The 20457-nt window shown below is 44.6% G+C and overlaps 1 protein-coding gene across 14 annotated transcripts in view; it reads left to right on the forward strand.

Annotated features, from left to right (window-relative positions):
• TFDP2 (transcription factor Dp-2) overlaps positions 1–20196 on the forward strand; it is a 156119-nt gene extending 135923 nt beyond the window's left edge. For all 14 annotated transcript variants that reach the window (XM_074370276.1, XM_074370274.1, XM_074370269.1 and 11 more), the window contains 5 exons: positions 2410–2478; positions 5004–5155; positions 9556–9722; positions 13602–13707; positions 13887–20196. In XM_074370276.1, coding sequence (XP_074226377.1) covers positions 2410–2478; positions 5004–5155; positions 9556–9722; positions 13602–13707; positions 13887–14070 — 678 coding nt within the window. In that variant the 3' untranslated portion in view covers positions 14071–20196. The remainder of the gene's footprint in view (positions 1–2409; positions 2479–5003; positions 5156–9555; positions 9723–13601; positions 13708–13886) is intronic.
• Positions 20197–20457: the final 261 nt, after the last annotated feature.

A 20457-nucleotide genomic window follows, 5' to 3' on the forward strand; every position in this document is an offset into this window, starting at 1 on the left:
TTGATTTTTACTGTATTTTTGAGATCTTTATTTTATTCTGACGTAATTCTGAGCCCTCTCCTAATAAATGCTTGGTGACTCATGTAATAGAAATGGTATCGTATTTGACAAAATGCCTGCTGTGTGCATCCCCCCAAAAGAGCATCAAGTTAGCTATTTATTTCTTGTATTTAAACTTCGACCTTTGACTCTAGAACCAGTGTCAACAGGATGGTATGACATTTCATTTGAATTTCTGTCAGAATGGAGAGGATATTCATTTTACGTGAATTGGGGGATGATGTGCGCAAAACTTTTTTATTCTGTTAACTTTAGTTGTTACAGAAAGTCTCTCTGAAATTAGCATATGCCCTGACATACTGTTTCTAAATTGATTTGACATTATTTGACTGTCATGGCCGTAAATGTTATAAACCCTGGCTGACTGTAGCTTATAGAGCTGAATATGGTTGATAATCATGTTTTGTTTTTTAGTCCCTTCCCCCCGCAGCAAATCAAAAAATTTTGGTATTACTATTTTTGTGGATGGAGGGAGAAGCCAGGCAGTCACCAGAAGTTATAGAATAGTGTTACTATAGAATAGTGTTACTCCTGTGCTACAGTGGAAATGTCCTTTTTTCTCCTTCTGACAGAGTGGAATTTGAGGGTCATTTAAATTACCAGTAATATTAAGCTGATGATTTACTGAGACTTAGTAAGCAAAAATCTGCTAGCATCTACCTTGTGCTTAACCGAAGATTATACAAGACAAAATACTTGACCCCAGGGGGCTTTCATTCTAACTGAGGAGAGGAGAAATGTAAAAAGAGTCACCAAAAATGTGATGACTCCTGTGAAAGAAGTAGGTAGAGATTCTCTGGAAAGGGAGATAAGGGAGGGCTTTACCAAGAAAAAAACAGTCTCTGTGCTCAGTCACGAGGGAGGAGTGGGAGTTTGCCAAGTGGTGTGGGGCAGGGAGGGCTTTCCAGGCAGAGGCGCTGTGTGGGCTGAAGCTCGCCCACAGCCAAGTGGGGCCAGAGTCCAGGCCAGGAGAGAGGGCCTCGATTTCTGAGTGCTGAGCAGTTGGGACCCGAGGACCCTGTAAGCAACGGGAAGCTACTGGGGAATTATAAAGAGGAGGTCCATGAGGATGTGGTCTAAAGGATCCTCTCCTAGGGTGTTGGAACTTGAACTGACAGGAAGATGAGGAGGGAAGTTGAGGGGTGGGTGGACCAGCAATGGTCTGAGTCACGGTGGGGGCAGTGAGGCTGGAGGAGTGCTTTAGAGGTAGAATCAATCCAGCTTGGCCTGCTTGATGTGGGGCACGTGGGGGCCGCCCTGCCACAGCTTCGGACGCAGGGAGAAGCTCCTGCAGCATCCTTTCAAGTGCAGAAGACTGCCTAGACTTTACAGTGGCCCTTAAGTGTTTTAGGATTAAAGTGTGGGAGTGGTTAGAGGAAACCGTGAGAGGAAACTCCTGGTGCAGAGTAGATGGGGAGCGAATAAGGAAGGACGCCGTTGCAGCAGACAAGAAAATGTCTTACTTGATGTCACTGGCTTTTGCCCAAAGAGGCAGTGAGGAACTGGTCTACAGGAAACTAGACTCCAATATATGTTTTCCAGCTCATTGTAAGAGTGAGGGAAAGAGTTGTTTGAAGCTGGGAAATTTGTCCCATAGGCCTGTTTCTGACTACAAGAGGAATTGTATATTGAACACGTAGGCTCTCTGTATTAGCAGCTGTGCCCGTTTAAAAGTCAGTTAAACAGATCTTAAATGAGATCTTCCCTCATTCTTTCTTTTTTCATATCCTTTTCCATTATAGGTTACTACAAGATATTGAATATAGTTCCCTGTGCTATACAGTAGGACCTTGTTGTTTATCTGTTTTATGCATACCTTGGGGTGGGCGGTGGTCACTATAGCAAAGTAATTAGTGATAGAATCTCCGAAACCGGCTGGCTGAGGTTCAGATCCCAGCTCTGGCCGTTCGCCAGCTGTGCGACCTTGGGCAGGCACTCAGCCTCTCTCTGGGCCTCCATTTCTGTAGGTGCGAAGAGGGTCACAGGAGGCCTCACCTCGTAGAGTGTTGTGTGTGTGAGGTGCTTCGCTGCGCGCTGGCAGGCGAAGTCTTGCCGGGTGTTAGCTGTAGAACTCGGGCCATTCGTAGTAATAGGTCCTGCGGAGCGAGCATTTGTCAGGTGGCTGGATTTCATTACTGATGACAGTTGCCACAATTCTGCTGTCTTGCCTGCTTGCCTACCAGCCCCTGCCCCCCGGAAAGGGTGATTTGCCTTTATTGATGTTAGGAGTTAAAATGGGTTGAATTTCTCTAAGGAAAATTCTTGACATCTCAGAACCGGGGCCAGAGAGTGAGCAGCGCTTTAATACTCTACACACGTTCATGCTGTTTTGTAACCTATGTTTTAAAGATCGAGAAGCAGAGGCGGATAGAGCGGATAAAGCAGAAGCGGGCCCAGCTTCAAGAACTTCTCCTGCAGGTAAAGAAGCTGGGACGTGTTTCATCACCTTCCCTACCTATATTCTGTTTCTTCCTTACTTGATTTTAGTCAGTGTTTTCTACTTTGGGTGCCTTTGAGCGTCTGGTAGGGGGAGCCACATTAAGGCAGCCGCCTCCACGTCGAGGTCATTGCCACCGTACCGTCTGCCTTTAAGATGGTCCCAACCTCCCACTATCATCGGCCCCGAGGCAGCGCCGATTTGTGACTTACATTATGCAACAGTTTACTTTTGACTCTTCTCCTTACTCTGAACCGTAATTATTTTAGCCCTAATTTGAAATATCAAGGAGTCAGTATTACTAGTTAATTTTAGTTGCTTTGAGTAAAATAATTCAATCCACGTGTAATACTTACTTTCTGTAAATGACATATGATTAACAGCTCAGCTTCGTAGAAATGCAAAACTTAAAATGCATTTCTGTTTAAGAAAGTTAAATTGTACAATATAATAAAGATCTCTGTATTTATGCTTTTTTGATAATTGTGTAGAATTTGGATAATTTTTAAAAATATAATAGATTCTTTGGTTAGCCTCTGAAATAGATGTTAGTAAGCCTGGAAAAGAACAAAAGGCTGAAGGAAATCAAAGGGCAACAGATAAGGAAATCAGTCCAAAACAAATGGGAAGTGATTTTTCTTTGTACTCTCAAAATAACATTATATATGTCTTTATTACTCTCCTCGCATGAAAAATCTTTGATGCTATTAAATGTACACAGTATTGAACAGTGAATCAAATGTATAAAAACTAGAGGGGTGGGTATAGCTCAGTGGTAGAGTGCATGCTTAGCATGCATGAGGTCCTGGGTTCAATCCCTAGACCTTCACTGAAAACAAATAGTATGACTGAAGCACTGTGCTGTACACCAGAAATTGACGCAACATTGTAAACTGATTATACTTCAATAAATATATATATACAAGAAAAAATTAATAAACCTAATTACTTCCAAAATAATAAATAAATTGTACAAAAAATAAATGTTATAAATAAATAAATATGTAAAAACTCTTACTTATCAATTGTTTATATTCCCCCCATAGCGAGGCCCTCTTATGGCCCTGGACCACAAAGCTAGGTAAATTATGGAAGTGTCTCCGAGATTCTTCTTCTGGAAGGGAAGGGAAGCTAGGCAGATGTATTCAAACATAGAAATCTTTTTCCCAGTTTTACAGTTTCAGCATACTTTCCCTGAACATTAAGTGAATTAAGCATTGACCATAAAGTAGCCTTAGTTCGTTAACAGTAGAAAATAACAAAAAAGTGCGGCGTAGGCCATGTTTGGTAATGAATGATATTGATAGTGATGGTTTTTTGATAGTGATTTTTTGGACCCACATTTAGGGCTAGAATAAATTGGTGTCCCATCTGTTTTGTGCATTTTAAAAGAGTACATGTTCACTTTCTAGACAGAGAGCACCCAGCCCTTTTAAGATAACAATAATTTTAATCAAACTTCAGTTAAGGCCCAGAACCTAAACAGTCCTGGGATAAGGTTGCTAAAACAGAAAAGAACTGAAATTCATCACCAGTGGGTGAGAAGATGGAATGAGCTGATGAAAGGGATGGAAGGCTCTGACTGCAGGAGCTTTTGAAAAGCAGTAAGCAGGATCTGTTTCCAGCAAATGAAAGACTTCAGCCGATAAGGCCTTTCTAGCTGTGGAATGCTGCAATACATCTGTCTTATTACAGACGGGAAGGGAGGGTCGCTTTCTTTTTCTTTTGCCTAATGGTTGTAACTAAAAGTAGCAGCAAATTTCAGTATAAAGATTCAGGCCTCAGTATACCTTGGAATCAGTGCTAAGTGTCAGTTTCCTCATCTGGAAGATGTCAGGTGGGGAGACAGTTGGGCCAGATTCCAAACTGTGCCCTAAAAGATGCTTAGAAGTTTTTCTGTGAAGGAACCAAGGTGGGTCAGGGCAGAACTGACAGGGCTCAGCCCTCAGCCCTCAGCCTCACTGCAGCCAATCAGAGCAATGCTACTTCCATCTCTTTTACAAACAGTGGGTGGCTCGTAAGATTTCATTTGAAGAAAAGGTTCTGGGGCTTTGTAAAGTTTGTATATTTCTAGGCTGAACAATCTAAGAGGGATATTTAACCCTAAACTCTCAGGAGTCTGTGTTAGAAAAATGGAGAACAAGTTCACTGGGTGTCACTTCGCTGTATCACTCACTCGAAGAAGAGTTGCAGGTGCCACCAGGCTCTCACAGGTTTGGAAAATCCTGTTTCTGTGGCTAATGGAAACCATGGGCCCCATTATTTATACTAGCATATGTTAGACACGTTTAAATGTATATTTTCCCCTTGATACATAGAGTTGGCTAATTCTGATCTTTTTCTGAAATGTTTAATTTTAATTAATTCACAGGTGGAAGACCTCTCTAAATGCTCTAATTTTAAACTATATTTTAACTGTATTTATCTTAATTCATTTAGTTCCAACTCACCTATCCACATTAAATGACTATATATGTTTTTTTTTTTTTTTCATTGATCATTCCAGCAAATCGCTTTCAAAAACCTGGTACAGAGAAATCGGCAAAATGAACAGCAGAACCAGGGCCCTCCAGCTCTGAACTCCACCATCCAGCTGCCATTTATAATCATCAACACAAGCAGGAAGACAGTCATAGACTGCAGCATCTCCAGCGACAAGTAAGTGGAGAACTGGGGAAGGATGCAGGGCTGGCCTCCTGTGAAGGCATTCCTTTCATTTGCAAAATAAAGAAGGTTGTAGTCCATTATCTGAGCCCTCCAGGGCTGACTTCCTAGGGCAAGAGGAGGAGGCTTTGCAAACGTGGTGCACTGTCATGTACTAGCACATGCTTCGTCATGCACGCTCGCAGCCCCCTCCCTTGGGCCTGCCACCCTTCTGCCTGTGTTCCATGCATAGCGGTGCCTGGGCCGAAGCCAGGAGGTGTGTGTATGTACGTGTATGTGGTGTAACTCCAGGCAGGTACCTGCAGTAAGGTAAAGCATCATTGAGGGTCTAGGACAGGGTAGGTTCGCTGGTGACTCACTACCATAGTTCATTGTGGAAGTAGTTTAAATCAGCATGTGGCACTGTAGCTGTTCTTTGTTTTGTTATATCATAACTGAGTGTGCTTCTGCTTACTAATGAATAGATGTGAAAATGCTAGATGCATTCTCTGCTTGCTTGCTTTCTATCTTAAGTTATCTGATTACTTGAAGTTTTGTTTTGTTTTTTTGACCACCTTCCTTCATTTCACTTACCACCCTCATCTCTGGCCACCACCAATCTGTTCTCTGCATGTAGGAATTCAGTTTTTTTTAGATTCCACCTACAAATGAGACCATACAGTATTCGTCTTTCTCTGACTTATTATTTCACTTAGCATAATATCCTCAAGGTCCATCCATGTTGATGCAAATGGCAGGATTTCATTCTTTTTTTAATGGAAGAATATGCCATTGTGTATGTACACCACATCTTCTTTATCCATTTATCCAGTGATGGACACAAGCTGTTTCCGTGCCTAGGCTGTTGTAAATAATGCTACAGTCAATGAACACATGTGTGCAGATATCTTTTCAGGATAACAATTTTATTTCCTTCAGATAAATATCCAGAAGTAGGATTACTGGATTATATGGTAGTTCTATTTATAATTTTTTGAGGAACCTCCATACTGTTTACCATAGCAGTTGCACCAATTTATATTCCCACCAACATTTAAAAAATTTTAACTAAGATTGATGGCGATATTTATCATAGTGAATAAGAAGAAGCAGTTTTCAAAAATACAGAATTTGTAATTTATTTTACCCTTCCTGACAATAGCAGTGGTCTTTAGGCCGTGACCACTATGGAGGTGGTTAAGGCATAGGGTGCAGAGTGAGGCAGGTGCAGGTGTGGATTGTAGCTGCCTTGTGAAATTGCTCCAAAGCCCTGTTTCCTGAAGAACAAGAAGGGCTGAACAAGAAGGGCCTCTGTTACTTCCTCAGCCTTGTTGTGAGGGTTAAATGAAATAGTGCCTGAAGGGGTCTGACTCAAGGCAAGTGCTTTGTAAATATTATCTGCTGTTGCAAGGAGTCAGCATATAATGAATCACCCCAACTGGGGTATGTTTGAGAGTAAAAGAGGGCTCAGTGATCACATGAGTACCAGAGGCACAGCTCAGGGCTGTCCCGGGACCACCTTCTGGTCTCCTTAGACCCACAGCGTCACCCTTGGGCTTTACCATCCCTGGTTTTTCCCACTGTTTTCTCTGGCAGTGTTGCTTCCCTGTCTGTCTTGATTGCATACAGAGATTCTGGTTCACTTAAATAAGAAGGCACCGAAAAAAAAAAAAAAAAGATGAGGAAGATAAATAGTGAGCAGGGATTTAAAAAGCATTTGATAATTAAGACCGTAGACACAGAAACAGTAGGGACCACGCAAGCTGTAAAGTCTGAAGACCCACCTTCCGGTCTTCCTGCTAGCTCCATAGTTTCCTAGCTTGTCTGAGATCTCATTTCTTCCTCCATAAAAACAAGAACTGTAGTACTTAACCTGCTGGTTTACAAGAGTTAAATTTGCAACAGACTAGCCCAGGGCTCAGAAAATGGCAGATGCCTGTATTATTGTTCACATACTTAAAATTCTTTACAGAAACCTATGACTAAAAGGACTGTTAACATTATCTCATAAATCTGAGAATTCTGGAGAATGGTTAACATATTTTCGGGAAAAACAAACTGTTAAGAGTTCTAGTTACTCTCTCTAGTTAGTCTCTTGTTTTGTGGGGAATTGTTAAATTCTCTTCTTTGGTTAGTTATTTAAGTCTTAAAAGAGTAGCAGCAAGGTCGGGGGACCAGTGGCCCAAGGGAATGATGGATTCTCTTCACTCCAGGCTGGGGTCTAGTGAGGCTTCCTTCTTGGGTGGTTATTGACTCGTGCCCTTTCCTTGCCTTCTCCTGGGCGCAGTGAAGGAGGCTGTGAGCTGCCTGTACAAGCTTGTTATTCAAGGTGGGTCCTAAAGTCTTGTCTTTCAGTTACTTAGATGATGTAACCTTTCCCCTGAGGTAGCCAGGGGGCTTTCCCACAATGAGGATTAAATTTACAAAACCATCAGCTTTTAACACATGCCTGTCATCCTTGGGGTGGCATCTCTCCAGATTTTGGGAGGTTTTTTTTTTTCTCTGAAGATCTGTTAATGTACTTTATTCAGATTCATGTACTTAACTTAAATATGGCATTCTGCTTTAAATTGTAATTTTTGCCCTGATCTAAGATCTAGCATTAAAAAGTTTTACCCTTATGTGATTTTAATAGAATTTCATGACAGCATTTAAGTCCACCATTGTCCCAGAACACCCACCTGCACCCTGTCCTGGAGGGGCCTCGGTCTGTGAATGAGGTGCCCCGGGGCCGAGCCTGGGAGTCAGGACTGTTTCTTCTTATGTTTGCCTGTTTATTGAAAGCCTGTGCCAGGCAGCTGGGCATCTTGATTTGGTACTTTTCAAGAACATTTGGAAATGGGCTGTGTAGGATATGGGGCACTGTTTTCTTAAGGCATTTTTACTTCTTAGGCCCTCAGGGCAGGATTTGGGGGCTGGTTAGTTTATGAGAAGTCTTCCATTTATTGATCATCTTAAGTGTGGTGTAGCTAACACTTGACTGTGAAAATGAAGTAGTAAGCATCCAAAATGCTTTTTTCTCAATCCCAGTACGCGAACTCATAGTAGAAATGTTAGATATTAAATTGGAAAGGCTTTCTTTGTGTGTGTGTTTTTAATGAGTGCTTCACTTGCTTTATATATTTTTATTGAAGTGTAGTTGACATACAATATTATGTTAGTTTCAGGTACAACTTAATGATCCGACATTTGCATACATTACAAAATGATCACCACGATAAGTCTAGTAACCATCTGTCCCCATACAAATTTATTACATTATTGACCGTGTTCCTTATGTTGTGTGTTATATCCCCGTGGCTTACTTATTTTATAATTGGAGGTTTTCACCTTTTAATCCCCTTCACCTGTTTCACCCACCACCTCCTCCCACTCCGTTTGTTCCCTGTAACTATGAGTCTACTCTCATTTTACTTGTTTTTTTAGATTCCACATGTGAGTGAGGTCGTATGGTATTTCTTTCTCTGTCTGATTTCTCTTAGCTTAATACCCTCTAGATCTATCCGTGTTGTTGCAAATGGCAAGTTTCTTTTTTTCATGGCTGAGTAATAATATTGCTCTACGTGTGTATGTGTGTGTGCATGCGCGTGTGTATATATGTGCACACTACACCTTTTTTTTTTCCACACTACACCTTCTTCATTCATTCGTCTGTTGATAGACACTGAAGGTGCTTCCGTATCTTGGCTTTTGTCAGTGATGCTGCAGTGAACACTGGTGGGCATATATCTTTTTGAATTAGTGTTTTTATTTTCTTCAGGTAAATACCTAGAAGTGGGGTTGCTGGATTATATGGCAGTTCTATATTTAACTTTTTGAGGAGCCTCCGTACTGTTTCCCATAGTGGCTGTACCAGTTTACATTCCCTCCACAGTGCTCCCTTTTCTCCACATCCTCGCCAGCGTTTGTTACTTGTCTTTTTGATGATAGCCATTCTGAGAGGTGTAAGGTGGTAATTCATTGTGATTTTTGATTTGCATTTCCCTAGTGACTGGTGATGTCAAGGTTCTTTCCTTGTGTCTCTTGGCTATCCCTAGGACTGTCTTTGGGAAAATATCTACTTGGAAGGGCTTCCTTAATATTTCACTTTTTGTGACAAAGCTATTAGACAACTTTGAAAAGTATTGGATTTAGACCAAAACTTCTGTCTCCAGTTTGCAACAGCTTAATGAGGGCTGAAATTTATGAACTCCTGTTGTCTGTCGGAGGAAAATTGTTTTAACTGGGAAAGTAGTTTATTTGAGATGTCATTCTTCTGAACGCAGCAGAATGACCCATTGCTCTCAATGGTAACAATTTCTAGTATCATAGCTGAGCTTGGGTCATTCTTTTATTGACTATACACAGAGAACAAAACTATTCAGGCCTCTCCAATACCACGGAAAATCCCACACTAACTTTGTTTCCTGATGCAGGTTTGAATATCTGTTTAATTTTGACAACACCTTCGAGATTCATGACGACATAGAAGTACTAAAGCGGATGGGGATGTCCTTTGGCCTGGAGTCAGGCACGTGCTCCCTGGAGGATCTGAAACTCGCTAAATCGCTGGTGCCAAAGGCTTTAGAAGGTTATATCACAGGTATGTCAACTAACGCTTTCACATACCAGACCCCAACTTGTTAAAACCTTTCTCGTAGGAAATGAAAGCTCACTGAGTGCCCGCCCTCGAGTCTGTGCTGTCCCTGTCCCCAAGTGTTCCCACGCTCCGCTCCTGAATTTCTTGTTTATCACCACCTGCTTTTCTTTAGACAAACACAAACACAGTGAGCTGGAAACAATTTGTTAGTTTTGCCTACTTCTCACCTTTATATAAATGGAATCGTAATGATAGATTCTTTGGTGACTTGATGATTTTGTCACGTAACCTCATTTTCTTCACGTTTGTCCACGTGATGTAGGGTAGCTATCACGCCTACACTTTCACTGCTGTGTAGAATTCCATTATGTGAATATGTCGCAATTTACTTGTTCATTTTACTGATGATAAACCTGTAGTTTTGTTTCCAATTTCTTGATAACAGCGCTACTTTGAGCATTCCTATTACTGTAGCCCTGGGACCAGGTGCAGGTGTGTAAGTGAGCCTGCTGGGTCAGAGCCGGGGGCATCTTCATTTTCACTAGATGACGCCACAGTTTTCCAATTTGATTTTGCCAAGTTACACTCTCATCTGCAGAGTGGAAAGGTTCTACCTTCCCAGTCAAGTGGATGCGAAATGATATCCTTGTAAATTTTTTTTTTTTTTGAGATTTAGCTCACATAAAATGCACCATTTTAAAGTGTAAAAGTCAGTGGTTTTTAGTATATTTACATTATGCATTTCTCACGTCTAATTCTAGATCATTTTCTCTCTCCAACAAGAAACCCCATATGTATTAGCAGTCACCCCCTATTTCCCCATTCCTCCCAGCTCCTGGCAACCACTAACCTATTTTCTGTCACTGTGGATTTGCCCATATAAACAGAATCATACAGTATGAAGCCTTTGCGACTGACTTTTACTTAGGATAATGTTTTCCAGATTCATCCATGCCGTAGCACGTATCAGTACTTCATCCCTGTTTATTGCCCTTTTGTGGATATAGCACACATCTTTATCTGTTGATTGGAGGATATTTTGATTTTTCTCACTTTTTGATTATTTACAAATGATGTTGCTATAAACATTCTTGAACATGTTTTTGTGTGAATGTAAGTTTTCAGTTCCGTTGGTGTCTACCTGGCAGTGGTGTACTATTTCCCAAAGCAGTTGGACAATTTTACAATCCTGCCAGCAGTGTAAAAGGGTTCCGATTTCTCCACATCCTTCTCAACACTTGTTACTGTTCATCTTTTCTTGGTGGAGGGGGGGTAATTAGTTTTATTTATTTTCAGAGTAGGTACTGAAGATTTGAACCCAGGACCTTGTGCATGCTAAGCCTGTGCTCTAGCACTTGAGCTGTACCCTCCCCCTGTTCATCTTTTTCACTAGCCATCCAGGTAGATGTGAAGTGGTATTTCACTGTGGTTTCCACTTGCATTTTCCTAATGACCGATGATGGTGAGCCTCTCTTCATGTGTTCAGTGGCCATTTGTATATCTTCCTTGGAGAAATGTCTATTCAGATGCTCTGCCTATTTTTAAATTGGGTTGTCTTTTCATTATGAGTTATAAGAGTATGCTGAGTAAGCAGCACTGTGGTTTGCATGTTCCAAAATGCACATTTTTTTCCACTAATTCAGAAATCTTTGTGATTGTCCTCTTTCCTCAGACTGTGGTATATTCTGGACATCTAACTGACAAAAGCATTCTTTTGCCTTTGCTTTGACCAGTTTCCTTCATTTATAAGTATTGCTACCTAGAATTTAACATCATGTTTTAAAGGCATTAGTTCTAAGGTGCATTAAGCCAAATATAACCAAAGAGGTGGTTTTCACTTTGTTTTGGTTTATGAGTTTTGGCCCTTTGGTCATGACGCAAGAGTCCGTTGATTCTTTTGGTCACGACACAAGAGTTTGTTGATTGAGATTTGGTATCTGTAGGATTTAGTTCTGAAATTCGCACCATCCACCTCCTCTAAGTGTGAGTCCTGTTTGCCTCCTCACCCGCTTCATCTTCACCCCAACCCTCTCCGTTTTCCCTCGCTCCCCACAGAGGAGGACCTGCTGTTTTAGTAGCAGCTCAGTCATACTGGCAGCCTCGCAGGATCTGCATAAAGGTCTTGCTCCATAAATCACCAGAACTTTATTCTAGCTTATTCTCAGTGAAAAGACTCAGGGCCATTAGGCAGGCTCTGTGGTTTTGATCTGTGTGTGACCTCATTTGCAGACTAGGATAGATTCTTGTTGGTTCAGAAGCAGAAACGTGGGCCTTCAGTGTGCAGAGTGGCCCGTGAGGACGATTGTGAGAACCAACGTGTGGGCCCCGTGACAGTGTCAAAGAAATGCCGGCTTTTCAGAGCCACGGTGAAAAGACAACGTGAGGCAGCGCGCTCACAAGTCAGTAGCTGTGTTCTGACAGTGAGTTTCCATACGTACTAATTAATATTTAGCACAGGATTCTGGCTTTAATTTCATCGTGTACAGACTTGCTCTTATTTAATGTATTTGAAGTCTGCTATTCTTAGCATTGAAGGCTTTTGGGGTTTTTTTTTCTTTTTTGTTTTTTTTTCCCCCTCTACGGCTGCCTTAGCCTGTGAAGAAAAGGTTCACAGGGCCGTTCTAAGATTAATGTAGTCATTCAATTTATTTTATTTTTTTAATGGAAGTACAGTCAGTATTTTTTAATAGATTTTTTTTAACTTTGGGGGGGTAATTAGATTTACTTATTTATTTATTTAGAGGAAGTATTGGGGATTGAACCCAAGACGTCATGCATGCCAAGCATGCACTCTACCACTGAGCTATTCCCTCTCCCCCAAAATTTACTTTTTTCCTACATGGGAAGCCTCTCACTTGGGCAAATAGTGCCAGGATAGCAGAGTTTCCAATCCAAGTACACACTTTATTTTTTGTTTTTATAATTTTTGCACAATAATTATTAAGCACATTTTGATTAAATATAATAAAAGCTCATTATGGCAAATTACCTTTTCTGAGCATACATTTGGTCTTACCTTACAATGTAAGTCAAATGATTTCTTTCTAGGAATGCATTTCTAATATATTTACCACCGACGTAACCTCACTGTTGAAAGAGGATACTCACTCATTCACTAACATTTCCATCATACGTGTGCCAGTCACTGCCTTCTCTGAGCTAACATCCTAGATGAGGAGACGAGGGTTACACAAGTCCAATGACAGTGAGAATTGGTCAAGGTTGTGATGGGAGAAATGTGGTAAATGCATAGCAAATGAGATAGCAAGGAGATATCCAAAATATGTTATGCAGACTAAAACTGTAATGCCTGTCTCACGCTCATGAAAATCTGACTGCCTGTGGCATTTTAAAATAAGGTTTAGTTCAGAGTTGTAAAGCAAAGGATACCAGGAAAAAGAGTAGATCTTTGGCGAATAATAGCAGAGTTCACCAAGGGCACTTAAAAAGATGGTGCCGTGGGGGGTCTGGTAGAAATGTGTGTGTCCTTTCGGCCTGAGGTATCCTGACGCGGCTGTCTTCCCCTCCTCCTGCTTGGTTGTTCACACCCCAGTCAGAGGCTTTCGTGCTGAGTCCAGCAGGTGTCCAGGGATAGTGCAGCAGTCCTGTACTCCGTGAGCTGCCCTCTCGAGGTCTTATGTAAGGAAAAAGAATGAAAAAGGTCTGTGATTGGTTTCATTTGAATTCTTTCTTCCTGTATTTATTTCCCCCACGCTCATGTTCTAGAAGTTTCTTTTTCACAAGCTGAAGAAACCTGGGTTCTTCCCTGGGCAGGAGACCCATCTCTCCAGCTGTAATTTAGAACAGGCTGGCTTCCTTCCTCGTCTGTGCTTTCTCCAGGCTGTAACAAGGGCTACCTCTGTTTTTTGGCATCTCCTGTAGATATCTCCACAGGACCTTCTTGGTTGAATCAGGGACTGCTCTTGAACTCCACCCAGTCAGCTTCAAATTTAGACCTGACCACTGGTGCCACCTTGTCCCAATCAAGGTACGTATTTTTTCAGGGTGAAGCAGGCCAGCCGTGGAGCCGGGGCCTCTCTGGAGGGGGGAGCCAGCGTGTTGCTGCCAGCGTGGGCTCTCCTTCCCCCGTGCTTTTATTCCTGTGTTTTACCAAGCTTAAAATGGCCAGCGCATTAATGAGCCTGTGTGTTTTTAATTGTTTGCTAGCGTAAACCAAGGGTTATGCTTGGATGCTGAAGTGGCCTTAGCAACCGGGCAGTTCCTTGCCCCAAACAGTCACCAGTCCAGCAGTGCGGCCTCTCACTGCTCTGAGTCCCGAGGCGAGACCCCCTGCTCATTCAACGACGAGGACGAGGAAGAGGACGAGGAGGACTCCTCCTCCCCAGAATAAAGACAGGCCAAAGCCCGCGTCTTACTGTTTGATGCTCATGTGTGTTTTTAGTGTGAGCTCTTGTTTTTGAAACGATTGCTTCAGTCTTTGCCTTTGTTTGCACTGTGTGTTCAGTGAAAACTAGGGAAACACAATAAGCAAATTACACGAAGGCTGAGATGATTGGGATGAAAGTTAACGTAGTGTGAATGGAAACTCTGGACAACAGAGCAATAGATCACATCGCAAACAAAGCGTGCTCTCCTGAGGTGGCAGAGGGGACAGTCCCCAAGGAACTGGCAGCATGAAAATAGCGCATTTATCTTCCGTGAGGTGGGGCCTCTGTGCCCCCCGCACCCACACAGCCCTCCTTAGCACCGAGACTGCCCCGGGGCCTGTCCCCGCCGCTCACGTGCCTCCCGCCCCCGGCCTGGGCCGCCTCTCACCCGGCGGCCGTGAACGGGAAGGGTTCCCGCGGGGAGGGGATGGACCGTGAGGGTGAGACGCAACCCCTGTGGCCCGCGGAGCGCAGACCGAACCGCTGAACTAGTTGAAAGCCTAGTTGAGGTGCTTTACGCATCAGCTGCCTTAGACGGCTTCTAGAAAGGAGTGAGCGTGAAATCTTAAGTACTTAAGTGACATTTAGAATAATTTATAGTAAAACAGAAATTACCATTAGCCAATGCATTGGTGCATAGAATTTTCTAGGGCTACTTCTGGAAGCCAAAATAGAATAGCATTTCCACGTGCATTAAACACTTTGCCAGCACTGCCTTTCGCCAGCATTCTAAATCTGGAGTTTTAACAGAAGGAAATTGTGTCTCGTTTTAATCAAGGTCAAAGCTATGCATTTCACACAGCTTTTTCATTTAAACAAAACAAACTCCTATGACCGAATTGCTTGCTTACAGTTCCCCATAATAATTGTATGACTTCACCCAATGTGCAATTTGTGAAAATGAACCAAATGTCATTACTTTTGTCTTAAAAGTATTTCAAGAATATGAACAGCAATTTTCCTGTACATGTCACCTTTCCTACATTTTCATCAATCAGAATGACCATATTGGGTTTAGTCTGGGGTACATTGCATTTCATACTAACCCGACATTCGGTGTTCACAGAAATACAGAGAAACGTTGACCACTCCAAGTGACCGGGTGTGTGGTCGTGGGTGTTTAGACAAATGTTATCTTGTAGCCAAAGGTGCCACCAGGACCCTTGTGGTGCTGGGCTCGCGGTTACCGCTCCCCTGAATGGGGCATGGAGGCAGGTAGGAGCCTCTGTCCCTCATGGAGACGCCTGCCCCGTGGCCAAACCCTGACCTAAGCTTACATTAAGGCCTTGAGAATGAGGAAATGACCATGGAAAATGAACTCCAAATCTTTGACTTGAAGCATTTGGATTTGCCCCTAGATTCTGCATCTAGCGTCTGTGGCCTGGGCCCTGAGCTCAGCCCCAGCCCCAGCCAGCTCTTTCTAAGCCCCTGGGAGTGCAGGAGCTGTGTGCAGGCTCTTGCACAAAAGCCCTGTGCCTGTAGACAGTGAGCTGGTGGGGAAGGGGCGCCAGCCAAACAGCTGACACCCTGGGGCGTGCCGTGTTAAGTTCCTTTGAGACAAAGCTCAGTCTGTCAAAAATAAGCCATAGTGCAGACCCAGAGTGTTCAGGGCAGAGGTGGGGCAGGTGGGGAGGGGTCTGAGCACACTCCGGGGGCCTCCCAGAGACAGGCAGACTGGAAGGTGGTTGGCTGCACAGTCAGGGAAAATCGGGTGGCCCTTCAGACTCTCCTGAGAGGCCGCCTTTCCCTTCAGCAACCCTCACCTTCCTCATCCCTGTACTTGGAGGGGGACCAGCAGGGACCCAGAGAGGCCAAGAGCCACAGCTAGCTTTTCAGATTCTGAATTTCGTGCTACAGGTCCCAGGCCTGCACATCAGCATTGGTGGCAGGCCTGCTCATCATAACCATCGTGCAGAGGAGCAGGGTCCTTGCCCGGGTTCTAGGAGAAGGCTCCCTTCTCTGTTCTCTCTGCCGCTGTAGTGCTGTACATTGACGAACTGTGGGTGTGGAAGAAAAAGCAACCAAAGACTCCTGTCATTTGTTTTTGGTGGTGGTGTTTGGCAGGCAGGAGCCTCTGTCCCTCAGTAAAGTTTGGCTTCCTGCTGAGGACACCCCACAGAGCCGCACTGTGGTCACCAGGACACATCACTGTGTAAAGCTTTACCTGAGCAGAAAGCTAGATGATGAAGTTTAGAAAGAGAAGTTTTGTTATTCTGTTTCTCCCCTAAATAGGTTTATCTGGTCTCAAGTTTATAGAAATCGGAGAGAAGAAATGTTAGGAGATTGTGATCACAGCCTTCAGGCTTCCTCAGAGGAGTGGCTTGGGGTTACTGGCCCCACGGACACCCCTCTCAGAGGGTGCTGGTCACAGTCTGCTTTGGGGGCAGTTCAGGAGGCCTTTCCCTCCCCCCTTCTCGGGCCAGCTTAGCTGGTGACCTTTCCGGCACATAGTATCACCCAGTCAGTGCATTCTTGCCCTGTTAGCACTCGTGCGGGTGGCACACAGCCTGCGCTGTTTGGCCCTCGTGTGGAAGTGTCCACAGCAGTGCTGACGGCGCCCCGGCACCTGCCCAGCCCTCCCTGCCCCTGCCCCTGCCCCAGTGTGATTCTGTCTCATCCACTTCATGTTGTGATGACACGCTGATGAAGGCAGCTTCAGTAAGTGTGGATATAAATTGTGCCTTATGATCGTGGAGGTCCTGGGGAGGGGCCAGGAAAGGAGGTGCTAACAGTGACTCCTCACCGCTTGGTAATGCCCATCACTCCCCCCGCAGAACTTCACCAGTGATGGCACTGGGTTTGTTCCCTTCAATTAAATGTCTTACAGAAGCAGTGGGAAGAAAACTATACACGGCTTCTGCCATTTTACCAGGTAAAGAGGGTAACTCCTCATAGTTGTAACCACACTCGCCATACGTGAGATGATGCCGGGTGAGCCCCAAACACAGGCGAGCCCCTGCAGGCGATTCAGATGGAGCGCTTCCACCACGGATGGCCCTGTTCAGCTGTGCAGACAGCAAAAACCTGGCTGTTTGCTCAATCACAGCCCCTCCTTGGCTACTTGGGTTGTAGAGACAGCAAAGTTTGGATGAAACTTAGGCCCTGGTCGGGGTGGGTGTCCGTGGGGGCAGGGTTAGCCCAGGAAGGGAACTGCCTCAGCTGCTTATGCTGTGACCACACTCAGGGAGAAGCCTGTTTGGCTGTGTCAGTGATTGAAGGCCTGTCTGGCTCTCTCCCCTCGGGCGTGTCTGGGAGGTGGATGCAAGACTGCTGTGAAGTGGTCCATTCAGGTGGGGGTTGGACACTGAATGTAGAGATTGAATCTTTCAGTAAGTGTTTGAGGGAATACAGAACAGAAAACATTCAGATTGATTAGTGCTGAGAAAAAATGACAGGGCCATGGGACAGTGGGGGAAGGCTCCTATGGTTGGGGGTGTCCATGGAAAGCCTCCTGAGAAAGTGACATTTGTCAGGCAGGTGAAGGACCCCTCTGCCACGCCACCCTGTCCCATGACATGCACTTGGAGTCACTACCGAATTCCAAAGGCCCCACCGTTCCAGCTTTAAGAATACATTTTGGAGTCTGTTTTGGAATTTTTAAGATTTAAAAGAAAACCAAACCTAGCTACCAGCAGTATCCACAAACCAAGAGAACAGCCTCCCTATGAAGTTCTCGTCATTGGCTTTGTCACCTTCCAGCTGAACCTACACAACAGAAAAGTGACTAAAATTGAGAACTTTTCTAGGTGTTTTCTTCTAGTTTTACAAGTTGTTAGATACATAAAGATCTACTTTTTATATTAGATACACAAAAGAGAACCTTTTATTCTGCATTTGGACTGGCTTTAGTGGCACTCAGGACTATCTAAGGACCATTTTCCCAAATAGGTTCCCCATTTTCAGGCCCCCAAGGCAGTGGTCCCCCAGCACTGACGGTCACTGGTGTGTTTATCAAGCCCCACGGTGTGTGCGCCAGGGGCCTGCACCATGCCTTTGACCCTCAGAAACGTTGCCTCCCTGCTGTCTAATTCTCAGTTCATCATTTGTTAAACTTCCACTCAAGCCAAACACTGTTACCCAAAAGGAAAGAGTCTGATGTTTTACCTTTTTCTAAAAAATCCAAGCTACATGCCCACATAAATGACATTTCTCAGGAATTAGTCAAGATAGCTCTGAAATTTACACTTAGATAAGCTTCGGGACCCAGTTTTCCCGCATACATCTAACACACACTGTGCTAAGAAAGAGAAGGCAGGGCCACGAACTCTGCCCCTCCAGTTACGGCCTGCGAGTCCCTGGCGAGCGCAGGCACGAGGTGGCCGCGGACGTGTGTTCACCGTGTGCCGAGACGGGAGAAAGCATATTCACTTGTGTGCAGCTGTTCTTTCAGACAAAACCTTGTGGTCTTACCTGGCCTTTGCTTTACACTAAGGTCCATGAATTCCATGCTATCCTGACCCCTTGCTGTTCCAGCAGACTGGACTTTGGTCCTCCCTGCTTATAGCTGCCTTAGAAGCCAGTGTAGCTGAAACGGAAGGGCAGGACTCGCCCCTGCTCCACCAGGGGCCTCGAGCCGGGGGAGAACCTCTCTTCCACCCGCTGACATGAAACAAGCCCAGAGCTTGACTTGCCGGACGTCCGTCAGCCTGTCTGGCAGAGTCTGCACCACATCCAGAATCTCTTCCTCCTGTGGGGGCTGCACTGCCCCCTACCAAGTGTGCTCTCACCACCATCCTTCCAGAGGGCTTTGGTGTTGGCATCAGCCCCTGTCACAGCAAGTGCTGAGCAGCTGGGGGGCAGGGGGGGACTTTGCTCACAATTGCAGCGTCAGGCTGTGGTGTCAGCTCTGGGTCTCTCCACTTGGACGGCCCAGGCTTAGACGGTCACACCTGGGAAGAGACCTGTTCCTGGGCAGGACCAGCCTGCACATCGGAGGGGACTTGAGAGGTTAAGTTACCGACTGACCCTTCTGTACCACGTGAGCTTGGTGTCTGTCTCAGCATAACAAGGAAACGTCCTCAGATCATGTTTGGGTTTTAAAACCCAGCGGTTTATCACTTCAGACTCCCCGTTTTGTCACTTACCGTGTGTCATCTTTGACATGCCAGGCACCACCTAGTAACAAGTGGCCTGATGGTTCTGCTGTTCGTGACCGGAGTCAGAGGTGGGCCTCACGCTAAGTCCCTGGGGATGCAGGCTTTTCTAAAAGGCTGCCCCGAGCACCTCGCGGTTGTGTTCCCGGGTCGCACCACGGCGGGCCCAACCGTTCAGCGTCCTGAAAAAGGGAACCGCTGGCCGTGCCCAGCCCGGAGGAGCGGTTCAGTACTGCACGTTCCTCCAGGCGGCTTGTTTGCCATCGCCACCCTGTTAGACGAAAAGGAAAGGTCGTGAGCCCAGATCCCCAGTTAGCTCACCTTTTCCTTTGGCGATGCCGTACTCTGACCATATGCTATTAGGTTTTATTTCCAGAAAATGTAGTTCTGCTTTTTTCTGCATGAAGGAAACATCATGGTGCCACATGCTTTAAGCAGTTTAAACAAGAGAAATAAGGGGGAAATGCAAACACCACATCTGACCTGCCTAATGTAGACTTTATTAGATTGAAGTACCTAACCTAAATGATGTATTATTTTGTAGCATCTCAAACTTTGTAAATAAATACCATTATTTTTATATGGAAATTTTATAGAAGAGCTATTTCTGTATACTTAATTATTCCTGGATTTTCTGAAATTGCTTCCAGTAGGTAAAGGACAAGTCCTCACTTGTGTTCCTATGAGGATGGTTCAAGGACCACCCGCAGCAGAATTGATGGGGGTTAGTTTTTAAATCTTGCATCCCTGAGGCCCACCCCAGAAGCTCACTCAAAATCTCTGCGGGTCGGGCCTGGGAAGCTGTATTTTTAATAAACTCTGAGTGATTTTTTTTGTCCATTAAAAAGTGAGTATCTCTGTCCATCCTGTAAGATTAAAAGGGATGAAAGAATAAACATTTGAAATGAGTGTAAGTGCCCGAGGAAAAAAATGTTACCAGATTGTTCTGTGATTTGAATGAGATGTACTATAGAAAAAATAAATAATTTAAAACAACAGTGGTCTCATTATTAGCGGGCTGATGGAGGGGGTGGTTAGTGGCTACTGCGGTGCATGCCCAGCCTCCTCCCCGAGGAATCGCCCTCACCCAAAGTCACACCACACGCAGCCGGTTAGGGAGTACAAAAGCCTGGCCTCCTTCCCCAGCTCAGGGTGCCCGAGGGGCTGCCTCATGGGGATTGGCCGACTCCTCCCACAGCTGTGTCAGGGCTCAGCTGCCTGCACTGGCCGTTTCCTCACACTCACAGGGCGTATTCC

This window comes from Camelus bactrianus, chromosome 1, assembly GCF_048773025.1.
Source record: "Camelus bactrianus isolate YW-2024 breed Bactrian camel chromosome 1, ASM4877302v1, whole genome shotgun sequence".
Taxonomy (NCBI): Eukaryota; Metazoa; Chordata; class Mammalia; order Artiodactyla; family Camelidae; genus Camelus; species Camelus bactrianus.